General features: G+C 38.8%; 1 protein-coding gene across 4 annotated transcripts in view; it reads left to right on the top strand.

The window, feature by feature from the left end:
- Window positions 1-15,917, top strand: part of zgc:103755 (uncharacterized protein LOC449988 homolog) — a 66,613-nt gene that overhangs the window by 673 nt on the left and 50,023 nt on the right. For 3 of the 4 annotated variants that reach the window (XM_017690773.2, XM_017690775.2, XM_037542078.1), the window contains exons 1-6: window positions 6,376-6,479; window positions 7,946-8,092; window positions 9,296-9,435; window positions 9,686-9,779; window positions 12,105-12,266; window positions 12,380-12,498. In XM_017690773.2, coding sequence (XP_017546262.2) covers window positions 6,440-6,479; window positions 7,946-8,092; window positions 9,296-9,435; window positions 9,686-9,779; window positions 12,105-12,266; window positions 12,380-12,498 — 702 coding nt within the window. In that variant the 5' untranslated portion in view covers window positions 6,376-6,439. Of the gene's footprint in view, window positions 1-6,375; window positions 6,480-7,945; window positions 8,093-9,295; window positions 9,436-9,685; window positions 9,780-12,104; window positions 12,267-12,379; window positions 12,499-15,917 lie in introns of those variants that run through there. The other variant, XM_017690774.2, reaches the window with a different exon arrangement.

The raw sequence follows: 15,917 nt of genomic DNA, 5'->3' as shown, positions 1-15,917 counted from the left end.
TCATCTTATGCCCCGGAGAACAGAGTCCATGCTTTTCTGGTGTTGAGCTGCTGCATCTGGGCCATGTTTACATGCTTGTGTGCTGGGTGAGAGAGTGCGCTATGAGAGTATCTTGATGTAGGGGTTAGGTGCTTTAGCTTAAAGGGGAATGACAGCGTTTGTTCAGAATGTCTGTATAATGTTCTCGAAAAACTTAACCCAGACAGAATTGTTCACAGTGGTGGTGATAGGAACCAGGCTTCTGCTCTCAGAAAGCTGTTATAGGAAATGGTTGAATGAGTGAATATACTATTGAGTTAGTGCATCTGCATTATCTGAGTCATTGTTTTATGATGTGTATGTGTGTGTGTGTGTGTGTGTGTGTGTGTGTGTGTGTGTGTGTGTGTATTTATGTATGCATGCACATGTGTATTTATGTATGTGTATGTACGTACAACCCCATTTCCAATGAAGTTGGGACTTTGTCTAAAACATAAACCAGATTACGATGATTTGCAAATCCTTTTCAACATATTTCAACTGAATACACTACAAAGACAAGATATTTAATGTTCAAACGGATAAACTTTGTTTTTTGCAAATATTCACTCATTTTGAATTTGATGCCTGCAGCATGTTCCAAAGAAGTTGGGACAGGGGCAAAAAAAGACTGGGAAAGTTGAGGAATGCTCAAAAAGCACCTGTTTTGAACATTCCACAGGTGAACAGGTTAATTGGAAACAAGTGAGTGTCATGATTGAGTATAAAGGGAGCATTCCTGAAAGGCTCAGTCGTTCACAAGCAAGGATGGGGTGAGGTTCACCACTTTGTGAACAACTGCGTGAGCAAATAGTCCAACAGTTTAAGAACAACGTTTCTCAATGTACAACTGCAAGGAATTTAGTGATTTCATCATCTACAGTCCATAATATCATCAGAAGATTCAGAGAATCTGGAGAAATCTCTGCAAGTAAGCGGCAAGGCAGAAAACCAACATTGAATGCCTGTGACCTTCAACCCCTCAGGCAGCACTGCATTAAAAACTGACATTATTCTGTAACGGATATTCCCACATGGGCTCAGGAACACTTCAGAAAACCATCGTCAGTGAACACAGTTTGTCGCTCCATCTACAAGTGCAAGTTAAAACTCTGCCATGCAAAGCGAAAGCCATATATCAACAACACCCAGAAACGCCGCCGGCTTCTCTGGGCCCGAGCTCATCTGAGTGTAGTTGGTGTGTGTGTGTGATATATAACACACACACACACACTCTCTCGCTCTCTCACCAGCCACTTTATTAGGTACACCTGTGCAATTGTTAACACAAATAGCTAATCAGCCAATCACATGGCCACAACTCAATGCATTTAACCAGTGGCATGGTTGTTGGTGCCAGACGGGCTGGTCTGAGTATTTCAGAAATTGCTGATCTACTGGGATTTTCACACACAACCATCTGTAGGGATAACAGAGAATGGTCGGAACAAGAAAATGCCCAGTGAGCGGCAGTTGTGTGGACGAAAATGCCTTGTTGATGTGAGAGGTCAGAGGAGAGTGGGCAGACTGGTTCGAGATGATAGAAAGGCAACAATAACTCAAATAACCAACTTTGTAATATAACTCAATATAACTTTAACTCAAATAACCAAATAATTGTATTCAGTTGAATATAGGTTGAAAAGGATTTGCAAATCATTGTATTTTATGTTTTACACAACGTCCCAACTTCATTGGAATTGTGTGTGTGTGTGTGCACATATATATATATATATATATATATATATATATATATATATATATATATATATCTCACACAAACACACGTATGGGTTTATGTAGCAAAAAAATAACTATTTGTATTTTAAACATTGTGATGCCTGGTACAGAGCACTTAAAAAAATCTAGTTATGAAATATTTTAGAAAGACAGTACAATATATGCTCAATCCTTCTAGCACACTTAATCAAGTTATGCCAAATTATTTACTGATGGGCTTAAAATCAACCACAGCAGGTCTAAGTAAGGGTAGAGGTTTTCTAGTTTTTGCTTTTAGTTTGTCTACGCTAAAGTCATAAAATGAATAGAAACCATCAGCATGTTCACCTTTAGACAAGCATGTGAAAAAGATTAGTTTAACCATAAATGTAGTCGATCGGCAAACGTGTTGTCTTAGGTTTGCTTCTTTAGTTTTACATTCGAGCTGTAAGTCTAAGATAATGGAAGTCTGTATCACTGAAAAAAGGTGACCTAGACACCTTATTCCACTAATTGACTAATTAACTGGCCCTTCTTAGGCTGAAGTGTGTGTTAAAGCAGGAAAACACAGAAACGTGCAGGACAGGTACCCCAGGACCAGGGTTGGGAACCTATGATCTAGGCTATACTACTGGATTGCAGTAAGGAAAGCTTTTCTGAGATACGGTCTAGAAGGGTAGAAGGCTGGGTTTGGTGCAGTTGGTTAGCATGTGGTTTGGCATGTCACGTGGCTGAAATACACTCCTGCCTCCAAAACTGATTTGCATGTACAGTAATGGCGCCCTCTCTTGACTAATAGAAGCACTCCCACCTGCTGTAGTGCTAAACAGGAAAAGAAGCAGCACCAAATACATAAATACGTTCCTGTTAAATCCTACAGGGCAAATGCATAGTCACTAGATTACATTTGATACAAGTTTAAATCAGTCATTTGAGTTCGTAAACTCTTGCTGTGGCCTTGGACGCTGTGGTTTAAAGCATAACTGTTTCAGACAAGTCTTAATTAAGGCAGTGTTCTTTGATTTAAAACACTCAAATGAAGTGTCCAGTTGGTGGTGTTCATTTCTGAGGGGCAGAGGGCAGAGGGGTAGACTGGGATTTTCTGAGGATAAGGAGATTTTAGAACTGATTCATGTAAGACTTGTGTACAACTGGCCATTGTTACTGTGGACAGAATTTTAACATTTATTAAATGAATAAGCTGTGAGAGGTCGTCCGTTACCCATGCCAGGATAATGACCTCTGTTTCAGGTTATGACCACTTCTACCCCTTCATGGCTGAGCTGTTGTTGCTTCCATTTCACAGTAATAGCACTCACAGTTGACAGGGGCAGATCCAGCAGGACAGAAATTTCACAGACTTGTGGCAGAGGTGGCATCCTGTGACAATGCCACGTTTAAAGTCACTGAGGTCTTCAGTACGACCCTCTACTGCCATTGTTTGTTGAGACTGTATCCTTAATTTTGTCCACCTGTAAATAATAGGTGTGGCTGAAACACCTGAACTCAGTAATTGGGACAGGTGTCCCAATACTTTTGCCTATATAATGTCCATGTAGTCTTTTGCTTCAGTTGATCTGATTCTGACATTACTTGAAGGTACGTCCAGAATACCAGCAGTTTAGCTCATTCATGCTCCTTCTGACGGAGCAATCACATTTAATTTATCACTCAGCTGCGCATCAAACCTCTGAAGTTACTGGTTTAGCTGGACTTGTTTTACACTGTAGCTAAGTAACTGTTAAGCTAAGGACAGAACAATAGCACCTATATGTATTAAAGGGCCCATATCCTATGTTTTTTGTTGCTGTCCGCTTACAAAGTTATTGCTGTTTTGTGTTCCAAAAACAGCTGTACTTAATTAATTTATTTTTTTTGTAACTTCTCTTCATCCATTACAGTTAAACAGGCTGTTTTTGCCACTGTGCCTTTAAGATTGTATGTAAGTGAGCTCTCTTTTGACTGTCCTTTACTGTGCTTCATTAAAAAAATTGAAGTGGGCAGTTTTTGTGTATTTTATTCATGTATGGACTTTAGAGCGTGAACAGTATGCTCTGAAACTTTTGAAAGTTTTAAAGGTTTTCCATGAAACTCTTATTTAAAAGAAGCATGGAAAAGTAGATTTTTCTTTATGTGGTCCCTTTAAAAGGTGATCCACCACTTCACTGTTTAACTGGAGCCCAACAATAATTTTCCCTGCTCAGATGATGTTTCATCTTCAAATCAGATTTTTGTGTATGGAAGTTATGAAGGCATTTCAGTTTTAACTTTTAAGAGATTGCTGCAGAGTTTTCTTTGTTTGGCTTTGTAGGTAAATGAGGGGAAATTTTTGTATAAGTCAAAATTACAATCTGAAAGTGTGGAAAGCTGACCACTGTGACATAGTGGCGCAGCAACATCTGTTCACATCGCTTTCCACAAATTTCCCATAATTACTCGGATTGTGCTTTTCAGTGCATGATATTGGTGGTTTTTACTGTAAGCACAACATCACTGATTCTTCATTTCTAACTCCTTGCATGCTGTAATATTGCTGTGATTGTTGAATTTCTCCTCCACACAATTATGTTGATTGCATAATGTCCTCTAATTTGGGCAAACTGCTGCTTTTAAACATGATAGTTGCTCCTCATACAGTCATACAGGTGCAGCTGTCATCTAACCACCAACCTGAAGCGATCTAAATATAGTTACATTCATTATTTATTTATCATTTTATTTTCAGCTGTGAGTTGGTGCATCAGCAGTTTTGCTTTATTGAAGAAGTTCACTGACAAATAACAGCATATCTAATCACATTTTACCCAGGGGAGTCATTTTTACCAAGATGCACCTGGAACTGTGATATTTTAAACTGAAAGAATTATGAGGACAGAGATGTTGGAGTAAGTGCCAACTTCAGGATTTTCTTCAAGGCAAAGGATATCAGGTTTGCCTGGAATAGGGATTAATGTGATAGTGAGATTATCACATTTAGATTAGTTGTCTTTTTATGGATTTGTAGATGAAACACATCTACATGGATGAGCCTTATTAAAAAGGAGTCCTTTGATTACTCATGGTTTGAATAAAACTCTGTGCCTTCTATCCAGAGCACTAATAAATGAGATCTGACAAAGCAGCAGATATTGTTCAGGCCTAGCCAAAGTAAACAGTCTGCTTGGCACACATTGAGGGGTCTAAATACACAATTTAGCGCTCAGGGCTTACGTAACAGGTGCGTTTGGCTACTTAAATCCTTTCAGTACCTAGGATTCTGTTTATATGCCACTGTGTTGGCCGGGCTGTACATGCTTTCTTAATGGCTTGTTTTTAAAAAGCTACTTCTGCTGCTTATACAGTCTTTCATCCCTCATTTGTTGTTTTACACTGTGAGATGCAATGTCTTTTAGAAAAAATCTGGTTTAGGCTCCAGTTAGGCTATTTTTTGCAGAAAATAAAATTCCAAAAAAAAAAAGCCCATTTTTGGAAACTAGTCTGCAAAAGTGGCCCATTTTGAATACATTATTTTTTGTGATGTTGCAAAAAACCAAACGCAGTTTTGCCCACCCATTCATTTTTAAATCATAAGATATGTTTTACCCTGGGCTGCTTTTTGAATGATACGCAGTACTGGGCAGTCAGTCAGAACAGGGGTCATTTGCTTATGGTCACTGTAGCAATAAAAAACTTTTAAAGGAGTACAGTTTGATTAAAAATCAATTAAATATTTCTTTTTCCAGGTCATTTTCAACCATTTCTTTCGATCCATTCATCATGTAATTATACAGGTGTAATGTACTGCATTTTCAAATTCTTAAATAAAAAAAAAAAAATAGAAAATGGCAAAAATGGTTTTGTTCTGACAGATGATATAGCATGATATAAAGGCAGAGCCAATTTTGTAATTCTAAGAGATAAAGAAATGTTGAAAAATGGTCACACAAAAATAAATTAGACCTTTCTTGGCACATCATACTACATAAACATTCTTTTAAAAATAAAAGAAAAATGTAGGAAATGGGTCCTCTTAATGTCAATATTTTGGTTAGTTCGTTCATATGTTCATGTTTTTGTCCTGTTTGCTAACTCACATAGACAGTTATGTAATTAAAACTTACCAGCTTAAAACTTAGCAGATTTCCCCTCTGTCATATCACTCCCTGTGCAAATCCCAGAAATGACAGCCAATCAATAGGTTCGCTCTGGTTCACATCATTGCCTAAAACTGACTGCTGTCAAAAGGGATATTGTGTGGTACTTTGTGCAATGTGCAGACACGGAGCCAAATTAGAACTAAATCCAGGGCAATGCCAGTGAATAGGCTTAGAGTTCCACACCCCTCAGGAATTTCTCTCCGTAATGAGAGAGCGAGAGTTGTCATTTTGTTTCGGGCCTCTGTAGTCTTCACTTAGTTAATGTACAGTTAAGCTTCTTCACTTTATTGAATGGCTCTTGCCTAATTAAACTTCCTTGGGCGTATAGCATTCCCCTTGTATCCTCTAATTTTATTTATTATTTTTTATTTGGATAATATTTTCCATACTTATTGGCTGGTGAGTAAAATGTATCAGTGTAAGAGGAAAGGCATCCCAGTGAGCCATAAATAGCTCCTTCACTGTGACTGATCACAGAGCTTATTAGAAGAGGCCAGGGAGATCGGCGCGTACCTTCCCCCCGTGCTGTATTTCAGTTTGGAGTTTACTTTGCAAAATCTTTTGCAATGCCAGTTGTGTCTCCCTCCATGGAGGAGCTCCAGCACAGTGAGTTTCAGCATGGTTTTGGTGGTGGCGTGGAGTTTCAGTGGTCTGTGGGACTATGTGCGCCATTTCCTGCACTTGTTTTCGTTTTTAGAAGACTTTCTCACTTACTCTCACTTAATGTTCAGAACAGTTCAGAAGATTGTTTCACTATTTGTGCTATTTTCTGTATGTTGCTCTCATTTTCTTTGTCAAATTAGGCTCTTTTTAAGAGGTGTGGTATGGTGTAATATTATTTTATGGCCTATAGTTATATAGTCAGGTCCTCATAATGGATATGAAGTTATTCTGAAGCTTCTTGCTGATTAAAACAACTGTCGTGTGTGTTCCTCTAGTGCAGCTGTTGTTCAGCTCATGTGGGTTGACTGAAATAAGGATTTTTATTTGTCTTTCTCCTTTTTGGAGATATGAAAAGACTATGAACCAGGCCTAGCTTTTATCTTTTATCCTTTATCCATTACAAAGATGCCTTTAATCCCCTAGAGCATTTATTATTGCCTACATCAGATTGTTTTAATATATGTAAAGCCTGACTTATCCTTATCCATTTCAGATGGTCTCAAAGGGCCATGTAACCAAACAGAGTTGTTTCTGTGCAGCTGAAAAGGACACATTTATTTGAACATCAACTGAAAAGCCAGTATATAGTGTGAATATTAGCCTTTTTGCCTCAAAAGTATTCTGATGTTTAGTACAATAAGTTGAACTCCTATGCTAATACACCCTTCAGGCATAACCTTATGTCCACCTCCTTGTTTCTATGCTCATTATCCATTTTATCAGCTCCACTTACTATATAGGTGCACTTTGTAGTTCTACAGTTACAGACTGTAGTCCATCTGTTTCTCTGATACTTTGTTAGTCCCTTTTTACTCTGTTCTTCAGTGGTCAAGACCCCTATGGACCCTCACAGAGGAGGTGCTATTTGGGTGGTGGATCATTCTCAGCACTACAGTAACACTGACGTAGTGGTGGTGTGTTAGTGTGTGTTGTGCTGGTATGAGTGGATCATACACAGCAGCGCTGCTGGAGTTTTTAAACATCTTGGACCACTGCTGGACTGAGAGTAGTCCATTAACCAAAAATATCCGCTCAACAGCGTCCTGTGAACACCACTGAAGGACTAGAGGATGAGTAGCTCATGCTGTAGAAAAATGAGAAATGAGCCATCATCTCTGGCTTTACATCTACAGGGTGGAGCAACGACGCAGGTGCATCTAATAGAGTGGACAGTGAATGGACATTGTGTTTAAAAACTGATCCTGTCCACTGAGAAACAGGGTAAAAGTGGGCAAATAAAGTTTGCAGAGAAACAGATGGACTACAGTCTGTCACGGTAGTCCATCTTATATAGTCACTATATAGTAAGTGGAGCTGATAAAATGGACAATGAGCGTAGAAACAAGGAGGTGGACATGATGTTATGCTTGATCAGCGTGTACTAACATATTTTCTTGCTCTGTGTTTAGGTGCGGAGGGGGAGATGACTAAAGAAGAAGTGTTGAGGGAGTCTTCAGAAGGAGACGCTGTGCTGGACAGGTACAGGGTCCTGTCCCACACCGCTGCACGGCCAGTTATTCACCAGGTGGCATCAGCACCCATGCCCACTGACTCTGGTAAGGACTGAAAGCATGCAGTAGATGGAGGGCTGAGAGTGTCATGTGTAGGATGGTTGTCAGTAGTGATTCATTGTTTTACCCTTAAAGCCCTAATTATTCAATCCTATACTTCAGTTTAGTTTAATTCAAATAAGATGTCTCACTGAATACGGATCAACAAGCTTGGCTGGACTTGCCTGAGCAATCAATTATAATTTGATATAAGGCTTATTGATTTTTTTTTTTTTTTTTTTTTTTTTACTGCTAATTTGTGCAGACTTGAGTTCTGCAATGTGTGAACACCAGCAGTTTTCTTTAGATGTGAAGAACTTGTAAACTTGTTTGGCAGCACTTTAAATATCCAGAAAAGGATCAAGATCAATCGATTAGCGTTGTCACTATCACTTATATTAGTGTCAACTTTATAGATTGTGTACACAGAGTACTGTTACATGCTGTTATTATGCATTTAATATTTCTGTAAATTCTTTTGTATCAAACCATATTCACTAGCCCCTTTTCTATGTATACCCACTATATGCATGTTTCACCTGTATTTTGTTTGTTGTTCACCTTTGCTCATCTGCCTATCCACACTGCCAAAGGACATCTTGGCAAGAGAAATGATCTTAAATCTACTCAATATGTCTAACGTTTCATATATTTAGATTATTGTAAGAATATTGTAAGATTTTACTTGTTTCTATACATTCAACCTTTTATTGTTTTATAGTTAAACAATGATATTTACAGTGTAATAATTCCAGTACAGCATAAAGATTAATATTTCCAGTTTTGAAATGAGAAACATGTGATATATTGACTAAGTTTAAGATGGTTTCACTTGCTGAGATATTTTCAATGCATCTGCTTATTTACATGTCTGTCTATCTATCTAGCTATCTAGCTATCCTTCTTACCTATCTAGCCTTCCAAAATACTCAACTAGAAAAAAAAAGATAAACAAGCAATTAAAACATCTTTAAAAATAATAGTAATTAAAAAAATGACTAACATTTGTTGTCAGCCAGGCTCTTTTTTTTTTTTCTTTTCTTTTTTCTGAAAAAGACCAATGAGAAAATTTGAAATATATACCATAGTCATGTAAATTGCCAGGTAATCAGTGCCGATTAGATTGAGAGGATCCATTTTAATCAATGCTTCTTTTCAGATTTAATTGAGTAACAGCCTGAAGACTGACATGTTCCCTTTCCATTACAGACTTCTCCTTCTTTGACCCCAGTGACCCCCAGTGTAGGGAGGTCCTGCTTGACCCTCAGACCACAGTTCCTGAGCTGTTCGCTGTGCTCAGGCAGTGGGTTCCCCAAGTCCAGAAGAACATCAGTCTCATAGGCAATGAGGTGAGTGTTTAGCTCTTCTTTCTTGCAGCTGTTGAAGAGATACACACAGCTCTGTGTCAGGATTCTGTGCCTAGTACTCTGGAGATTGAAAACTGATCCCTTGCACGGTGTGTCTGCATGCATGAGTGTGTGTGTGCGCATGTGTGTAAGTGTAAGTGTAGGTTAGTGTGCAGGTGTAAAATCTCTTTGTGGTCAGTTCTTGCTGTAACATTATATTTGTGTTTATTTATGTGCTTCATTTTTTTTTTAGATTCTGAAGAGAGGCTGTGGGGTCAATGACAGAGATGGGCTTACTGACATGACCTTGCTGCATTACTGCTGCAAAGCTGGCGCACCTGGCATTGGTGAGTAGAACGTGTACCCAGTGTGCTGCAAAAATGTGTTTATTTTTTATTTTTATGTGTGCTTTTTATCTAAAGCAGTAATTTTGATTTTCCCTTATGTCCATATTTAGTCAATCAGCCAGGACATGTTTGGTATCCTAATGTTGCTTCATTAGTTTTGGACTTATTTTAGCACTGTACAAATTGCATTCCTAATTCATCACACTCTTGCCTTAAATTGTGTCAGGTTAATAAATCTCAGACTTTATTTGGTTTCTGACACTATATGACATTGTTATCTATAAAACATAGACAAAGGTACAGTAAAACATTGCGGCTTCAAGATTATAGCTATGCTGTTCTTTATACTTTTGTCATTTTGGCAAATACTGTGTTGTACTATTTTGTTATCTTCATTTTGGCCACAAAAACTGTTTCTAATCTAGTAAGAACGAACAGAATTGTGAATGACACGCAGACTTTACTGTCTGAGGCTGTTTTTTCTGTGGCCACACACAATTTTGAGACATGTCTGGAACCCGATGCTGTGGTCTTAAGATATTCTAAAACATTCACAATAAATAAGGCAAGCTTTGTACATGCAAATCATCTGCCTACCTCAGAGTGTTCACCACTTTAGTTTTAAGGTCTCGTCAATGTTAGGTACAATAAATGTGATATTGTATACATTGCCAAACATGCTTAAGGCGCAGTCCCATTTCTTATTTCTATCCCTACCCCTTGTTTTCGAGTGTCACCTTGCCTCTTGGAATGCAGTTACAAGAGGCAGTGATTACAATCTTCTCCTACAAAATGAGACCCTCAAATAAAAAAGAACATTAATTCTACTACTAGCGCTGCTCTGTGGGCGACCCTGCCAGTCTGCAGTGATAGCAGAGGAGGGTAAAGTTCAGCTCCTCACTGCTGGTCTTTATTTAAATTTAGGACATCATATGCTTTCAAAGAGGGACAATAATTTATTATTACCCACCCATAATTCTTCGGTGATATGAAACTGAAGTCAGCTATTCGCCAGCTTCTCGTTCAAAGTGACATATTCCACCTTCAAAGGAGTAGCTGTTACATTCTGGCAATTCGGGCGTCAGTACTGCTGAACTATTTAAGGTGGAACAGGTAATTTAGCTATCTAGCTAGTGAGACATCAGCATACTACTAGTGTTTTTTAATGCTTGTTATGAAGAAAAAGACCATAATAAACCACATTAAACTAAGACAATACAATGGTTAGTGTGATTTTTATTTATTTATTTATTTTTTTAATTAAAAAATAAATAAATAGAGAAAATATTCACATTTGTGGGTTTCTTTGGCTGCTTGTGCAGCCATCTTGCTGTTATTTTTTGTTTTTTTTTTCCGTTTGGAGGGCCATGTAGCCCTAACAACCTACCCCTCTATCTCAACAAAAAGCAGGGACACCCCCCTCTAGGTGTGAACGCGCAAAACAGAGGGGTAAGGACTAAGTGTTAGGGGCATGGTGTGAAATGGGATTGGACCTTAAAGTTCAGTTATGTTCACCTGTGGGAATACTGCTGTACTCCTATGGTTTCTATGAAATATATCAATAAATGAATAATGGTATGACTTTTTACCATCACTAGGCTGTTACCGTGGTACCTCAGTTAACTGTCATCAGGGAACGACTACATTGGCCTTGTAGCTCTGGTGCAAAATAAAAGAAGCAAACTTCAGACACCAAAGCTGTTTAGGCAGATCAAATACATTTAGGATACTGGGAAATTTATTCAATGGGCTACTGAATAAGTGAAAATATATCGTTTAGATTTTTGTGAAAAGTATTGCAATTTAGATTTAAATACATTTATATTCTATTAATTAAGCTCCAGGTCTTTTTCTCACCAAGAAGATCAGCACATCCATTTTTTATACTTGAATGCTAAATGTAGTGTGTGAGCCTGCCGTTTCAGAGGATCTGTGTTAAGTTAAATTTCCCCGTTTAAGAATAGTTCTAGAATAGTGTAGGATATAATTAAAACTACAGCTCTTGTGATTTGAAAATTGCAATTGATTTTGCATTTAATCCATCGCTGTGTGTTGTATACCAAATCCCAGGCCCAGCCTGCACTACATAAACTCTATGTTGAATGCTTTTTGTTAAAAAACAGGCACATCTGATAAGGACAGTTTGTGCTGAATTAGACTACATAGAACACTTCATAATAGCATATCACCAAGTTGCACCCCAAAATATTAGGATATACCCCATTTTGGTTTTAGTTTTAAAGGGTTAAGAGCTGGCTGGACCTCTTTTTGCCCCCAGCTCCAGCTCTTTGAAAGGTCTCACTTGTGTGCATGGCCTGTGTGTAGGTGATGCAGAGAATGCGGCGAGCTTTGCCCAGAAGCTCTTATCTCTGGGAGCTGAGCCGTCCCTGCGCAGCCGCTGGACCAACATGAATGCCCTGCACTATGCCGCATACTTCGATGTTCCACCTCTCATCCGCGTTGTGCTGCAGGCGAGCCAGCCAGGAGGTGAGGGAGTGTTTCAGAGCAGCAGTAATGACAAAACTTTGTTGCCAAACATTACTTTTACAACCAAAAGAGGAACACTGAGATAAAGTTTTTTGTGTTGTTTGTTGTTTCAGAAGTGGATGCCACCTGCAGCGATTTCGACTTTGGCACTGCCCTGCACATTTCTGCCTCTAACCTCTGTACTTCTGCAGTCCGCTGCCTGCTGGAGCTCGGAGCCAATCCTGCATTCAGGGTACAGACAGATACACATCCTCTGAAAAAGAGCTATCCAGATTCAACCAAGCACAATGCACATTTTCATACATAGTCTTAAAATGAGTCACTGTTGGAACAAAACTTTGTATGTCCAAAAATGTATGTCCAAGAAAAAAACCCTCATAACTCTTAATGTGTAGCTATATTTTGGATCATTTCTATTGGTTTAATTGTAATGAAACTGAAGGGCAGCGGGTGTTTTCTAAAAATGGACAATGTTACAAAGAGACATTTGGTTTCCCACTACTCGCGAACTGCCCCCAGCAATTACAATGATTTGTTGACAATGAAGTCGACCACCAGCTCACTTGATTTAATGTAATAAAATCGGGACTGATTAGTTTAATTAGTTATGAGATGACTATAAGTAGAAACGAGCGGCCACAATGTGAGGTTTGGAGATGGTCCTTCACATTGACATGTATATTCATTTATTTATATTTAACAAATAAATACTTACTGCACAAGTAACATAGAAATGAACAGTTTCTGAATGAACAGTAGTCTTATGCTAACACAGGTTTGTTTGGACAGTAGCCTTTACTGCTTCAAACATTTTATTTATTGCAGTGAAAATGGTCATCAATAACAAAACAGAGTTTTTTTACAGAGTAGTTAAGGACAGTAGTTGTTGAGCTGTGCATATTTGTGTTTTGTAATTAAATGTATAGCAGAGAGGTTAAGTCATTTCTTCTGCATTCCCACCATTGTAATTAAGTCACTTTGCCCACGTATATTGTAATTAGATCTGTTGTCATCACTGTAACCCATATTGAGGTTACTGTAAAAATAGGATGAATATTGCAGCCCTAGGTATAGCATACAGTCTCTGTCCCAAATAGGCATCATATTGGAAGCATCCATGGAATTGTATATTATCCTCCATTCCTGATACATGATGCAGTAAGAACCCAGCATGCGGTATTTTTACCTAAGGCACCAAGTGCACCGGCTTTATCCAAATACTCTCTTTCATATTTAGATTTCTGGGGTAGCAATGATGGTATTAAGAGAACCCACACATTATCAGACTCTTTAAAGGTGGCCCCCATGCACACACACACACATGGTTGGGTTTTATTTCTCGCTTTCAGCCTGCTCCCACAGGCATGAAGTTAAATTAGCCATGCTCATTTCTTTTCCTAAACTCATTTTACACTTGCAAAGCGCTACAGCCAGGGGTCCTGAGCTGCTCAAACAGATGATGCCACAGTCTCTGAATGGTAATTATTGGTATTATTTACCCTTTTGTAAAATGCAAACCCTGTACTCATGAACGCCTTCAAGCAGGGAGATGAAACATCAGGTTATTTCGTGCTGTGTCATGGTGAGCGGTTTGCTCTGTTAGTGCTATTGTCCAAATGCCAGGTTGTGCTATGGCTGCTAAAAGCTGGCTAGTTCCTCTTTCAGACAAACTCCTAAATCATATTTTTTATGCGACCTAAGTCTTCTGACTCTCCCTGCAACTATCCATCATCATCATCAGCCAGGGGAGGTTTTTGATCGCTGTGACGGACTGAGGACACAAAGTGCATATCCTGAAAAAAATATAAAATGTGCCATAACTTGTGCACAGTCTACATTTTATGTTTTCTCAACCAGTATATTCAGCAGTTAGAAAGTAATTGTGCATTAAAATGTGCAGAAGTGTGTTCTGTGTAGAAGAATAACTTAACTAGATATCTTTTCACTTTTGACCAGGTGTAACCAAACATTTGCATGTGACTGGAGGTAAGCGGGCACCAGCTTCTCTGGGCTCAGCAAAAAACTGTGCTCAATGTTGTTTCACGTACAGAGTGAGAGATGAGGGACATGCCTGACTCAGCCATTCAGCTAAATGGAATAACCTTGTGTGCTGGATGATCAGTGCATATTTGTGTCATCCTGTTATACACTCACTGGCCACTTTATTAGGTACAATAGGTTCAATAGCTTGTTAACACAAATAGCGAATCAGCCAATCGCATGGCCGCAACTCAATGCATTTAGGCATGTAGAGGTGGTCAAGGCAACTTGCTGAAGTGCAGACCGAGCATCAGAATGGGGAAGGAAGGGGATTTAAGTGACTTTGAACGTGGCCTGGTTGTTGGTGCCAGACGGGCTGGTCTGAGAATCTACTGGGATTTTCACGCACAACCATCTCTAGGGTTTACAGAGAATGGTCCAAAAAAGAGAAAATACCCAGTGAGTGGCAGTTGTGTGGATGAAAATGCCTTGTTGATGTGAGAGGACAGAGGAGAATGGGCAGACTGGTTCGAGATGATAGAAAGGCAACAGGAACTCAAATAACCACTTGTTACAACCAAGGAATGTTTCCAACACCTTGTTGAAAATGTGCCATGAAGAATTAAGGCAGTTCTGAAGGCAAACTGGGGTCCAACCTTTTACTAGCAAGGTATACCTAATAAAGTGGCAGGTGAGAGTATAGATATAGCAAAACTCATACCGGGGTATCACGTGGACTGAAATATTGCCCGCTACTAGTTTTAAAATTAGTTACAACACAATATTCCAGCTATTGCTCATGTTGCCCTGTGCCATGATTATATGTCTGTTGCCTATTACACATTGAGCTAGCGCTGATATAGAAGCCATATGACTTGGTGAGTGGGATAAGGGTGCGAATGCTGCCTTTATCGAAAAGATGAAGGTGGCATTGCATATAGGAAGAAAAAATATTGAGGGCAGCTCAATAAACAGGAATAAATGTTCTTTGTTCATGCAACACTGCCTATTCTGGGTGGAGAAGTGTTTGTTTCTAATGCTCTTGTGCTTTAATTATTGCTTTTGGCCTCAACTCTCAAGTTTTACTGTGAGCAAAATTTCTCATGAGGTTAATTAACAGTTTACTCTCTCACTTTACTTGGGTCGCTTAACAACAAGAACACAGATGCAGGAAGGAATGGAAAGAAAATAGTCCTTAAAGGGCCCAAATCATGGAAAACTGAATGAAGGTCCATTCATCCAGAAATTTGCACACAATATAATGGACAACAGGAATTTTCAAATTATAACAAAAGCTGAAAAAGATAAAAATGAAGATATGAGGTTTTGTTCTGACAGCATGCAAAATAAGCTGAAAAAACAGCCCATTTTGTTTTTATGATGTCAGAAAAACTAGCTCATTTGCATATATACTGCTTATAGCAGTTTAGCCCTGCCCAGGTTATAAGGAGTGTTTCAGTCCAGACTGCATTTTGAGTGGGCAGCCAGTCAGAACAAGCTAATTTACATATATCAGTCCTAAAGGCACAGTCTGTTCAATTCCAAGCAGTAAAGAGAGGTTGGGAAATGTCAATTAAGGATAATTTGTGGTTATTTTTGGTACATAAAATCAAGGAAATAGTTTGAATTTGACCTCGGGGCAAAAGGTTACATATTTTTATGGAAACCTAA

The sequence above is a fragment of the Pygocentrus nattereri genome, chromosome 10 (assembly GCF_015220715.1).
Source record: "Pygocentrus nattereri isolate fPygNat1 chromosome 10, fPygNat1.pri, whole genome shotgun sequence".
Lineage (NCBI taxonomy): Eukaryota > Metazoa > Chordata > Actinopteri > Characiformes > Serrasalmidae > Pygocentrus > Pygocentrus nattereri.
Note: the sequence above shows the minus strand (reverse complement) of the source record. Positions and strands in the feature narration are given on the sequence as shown.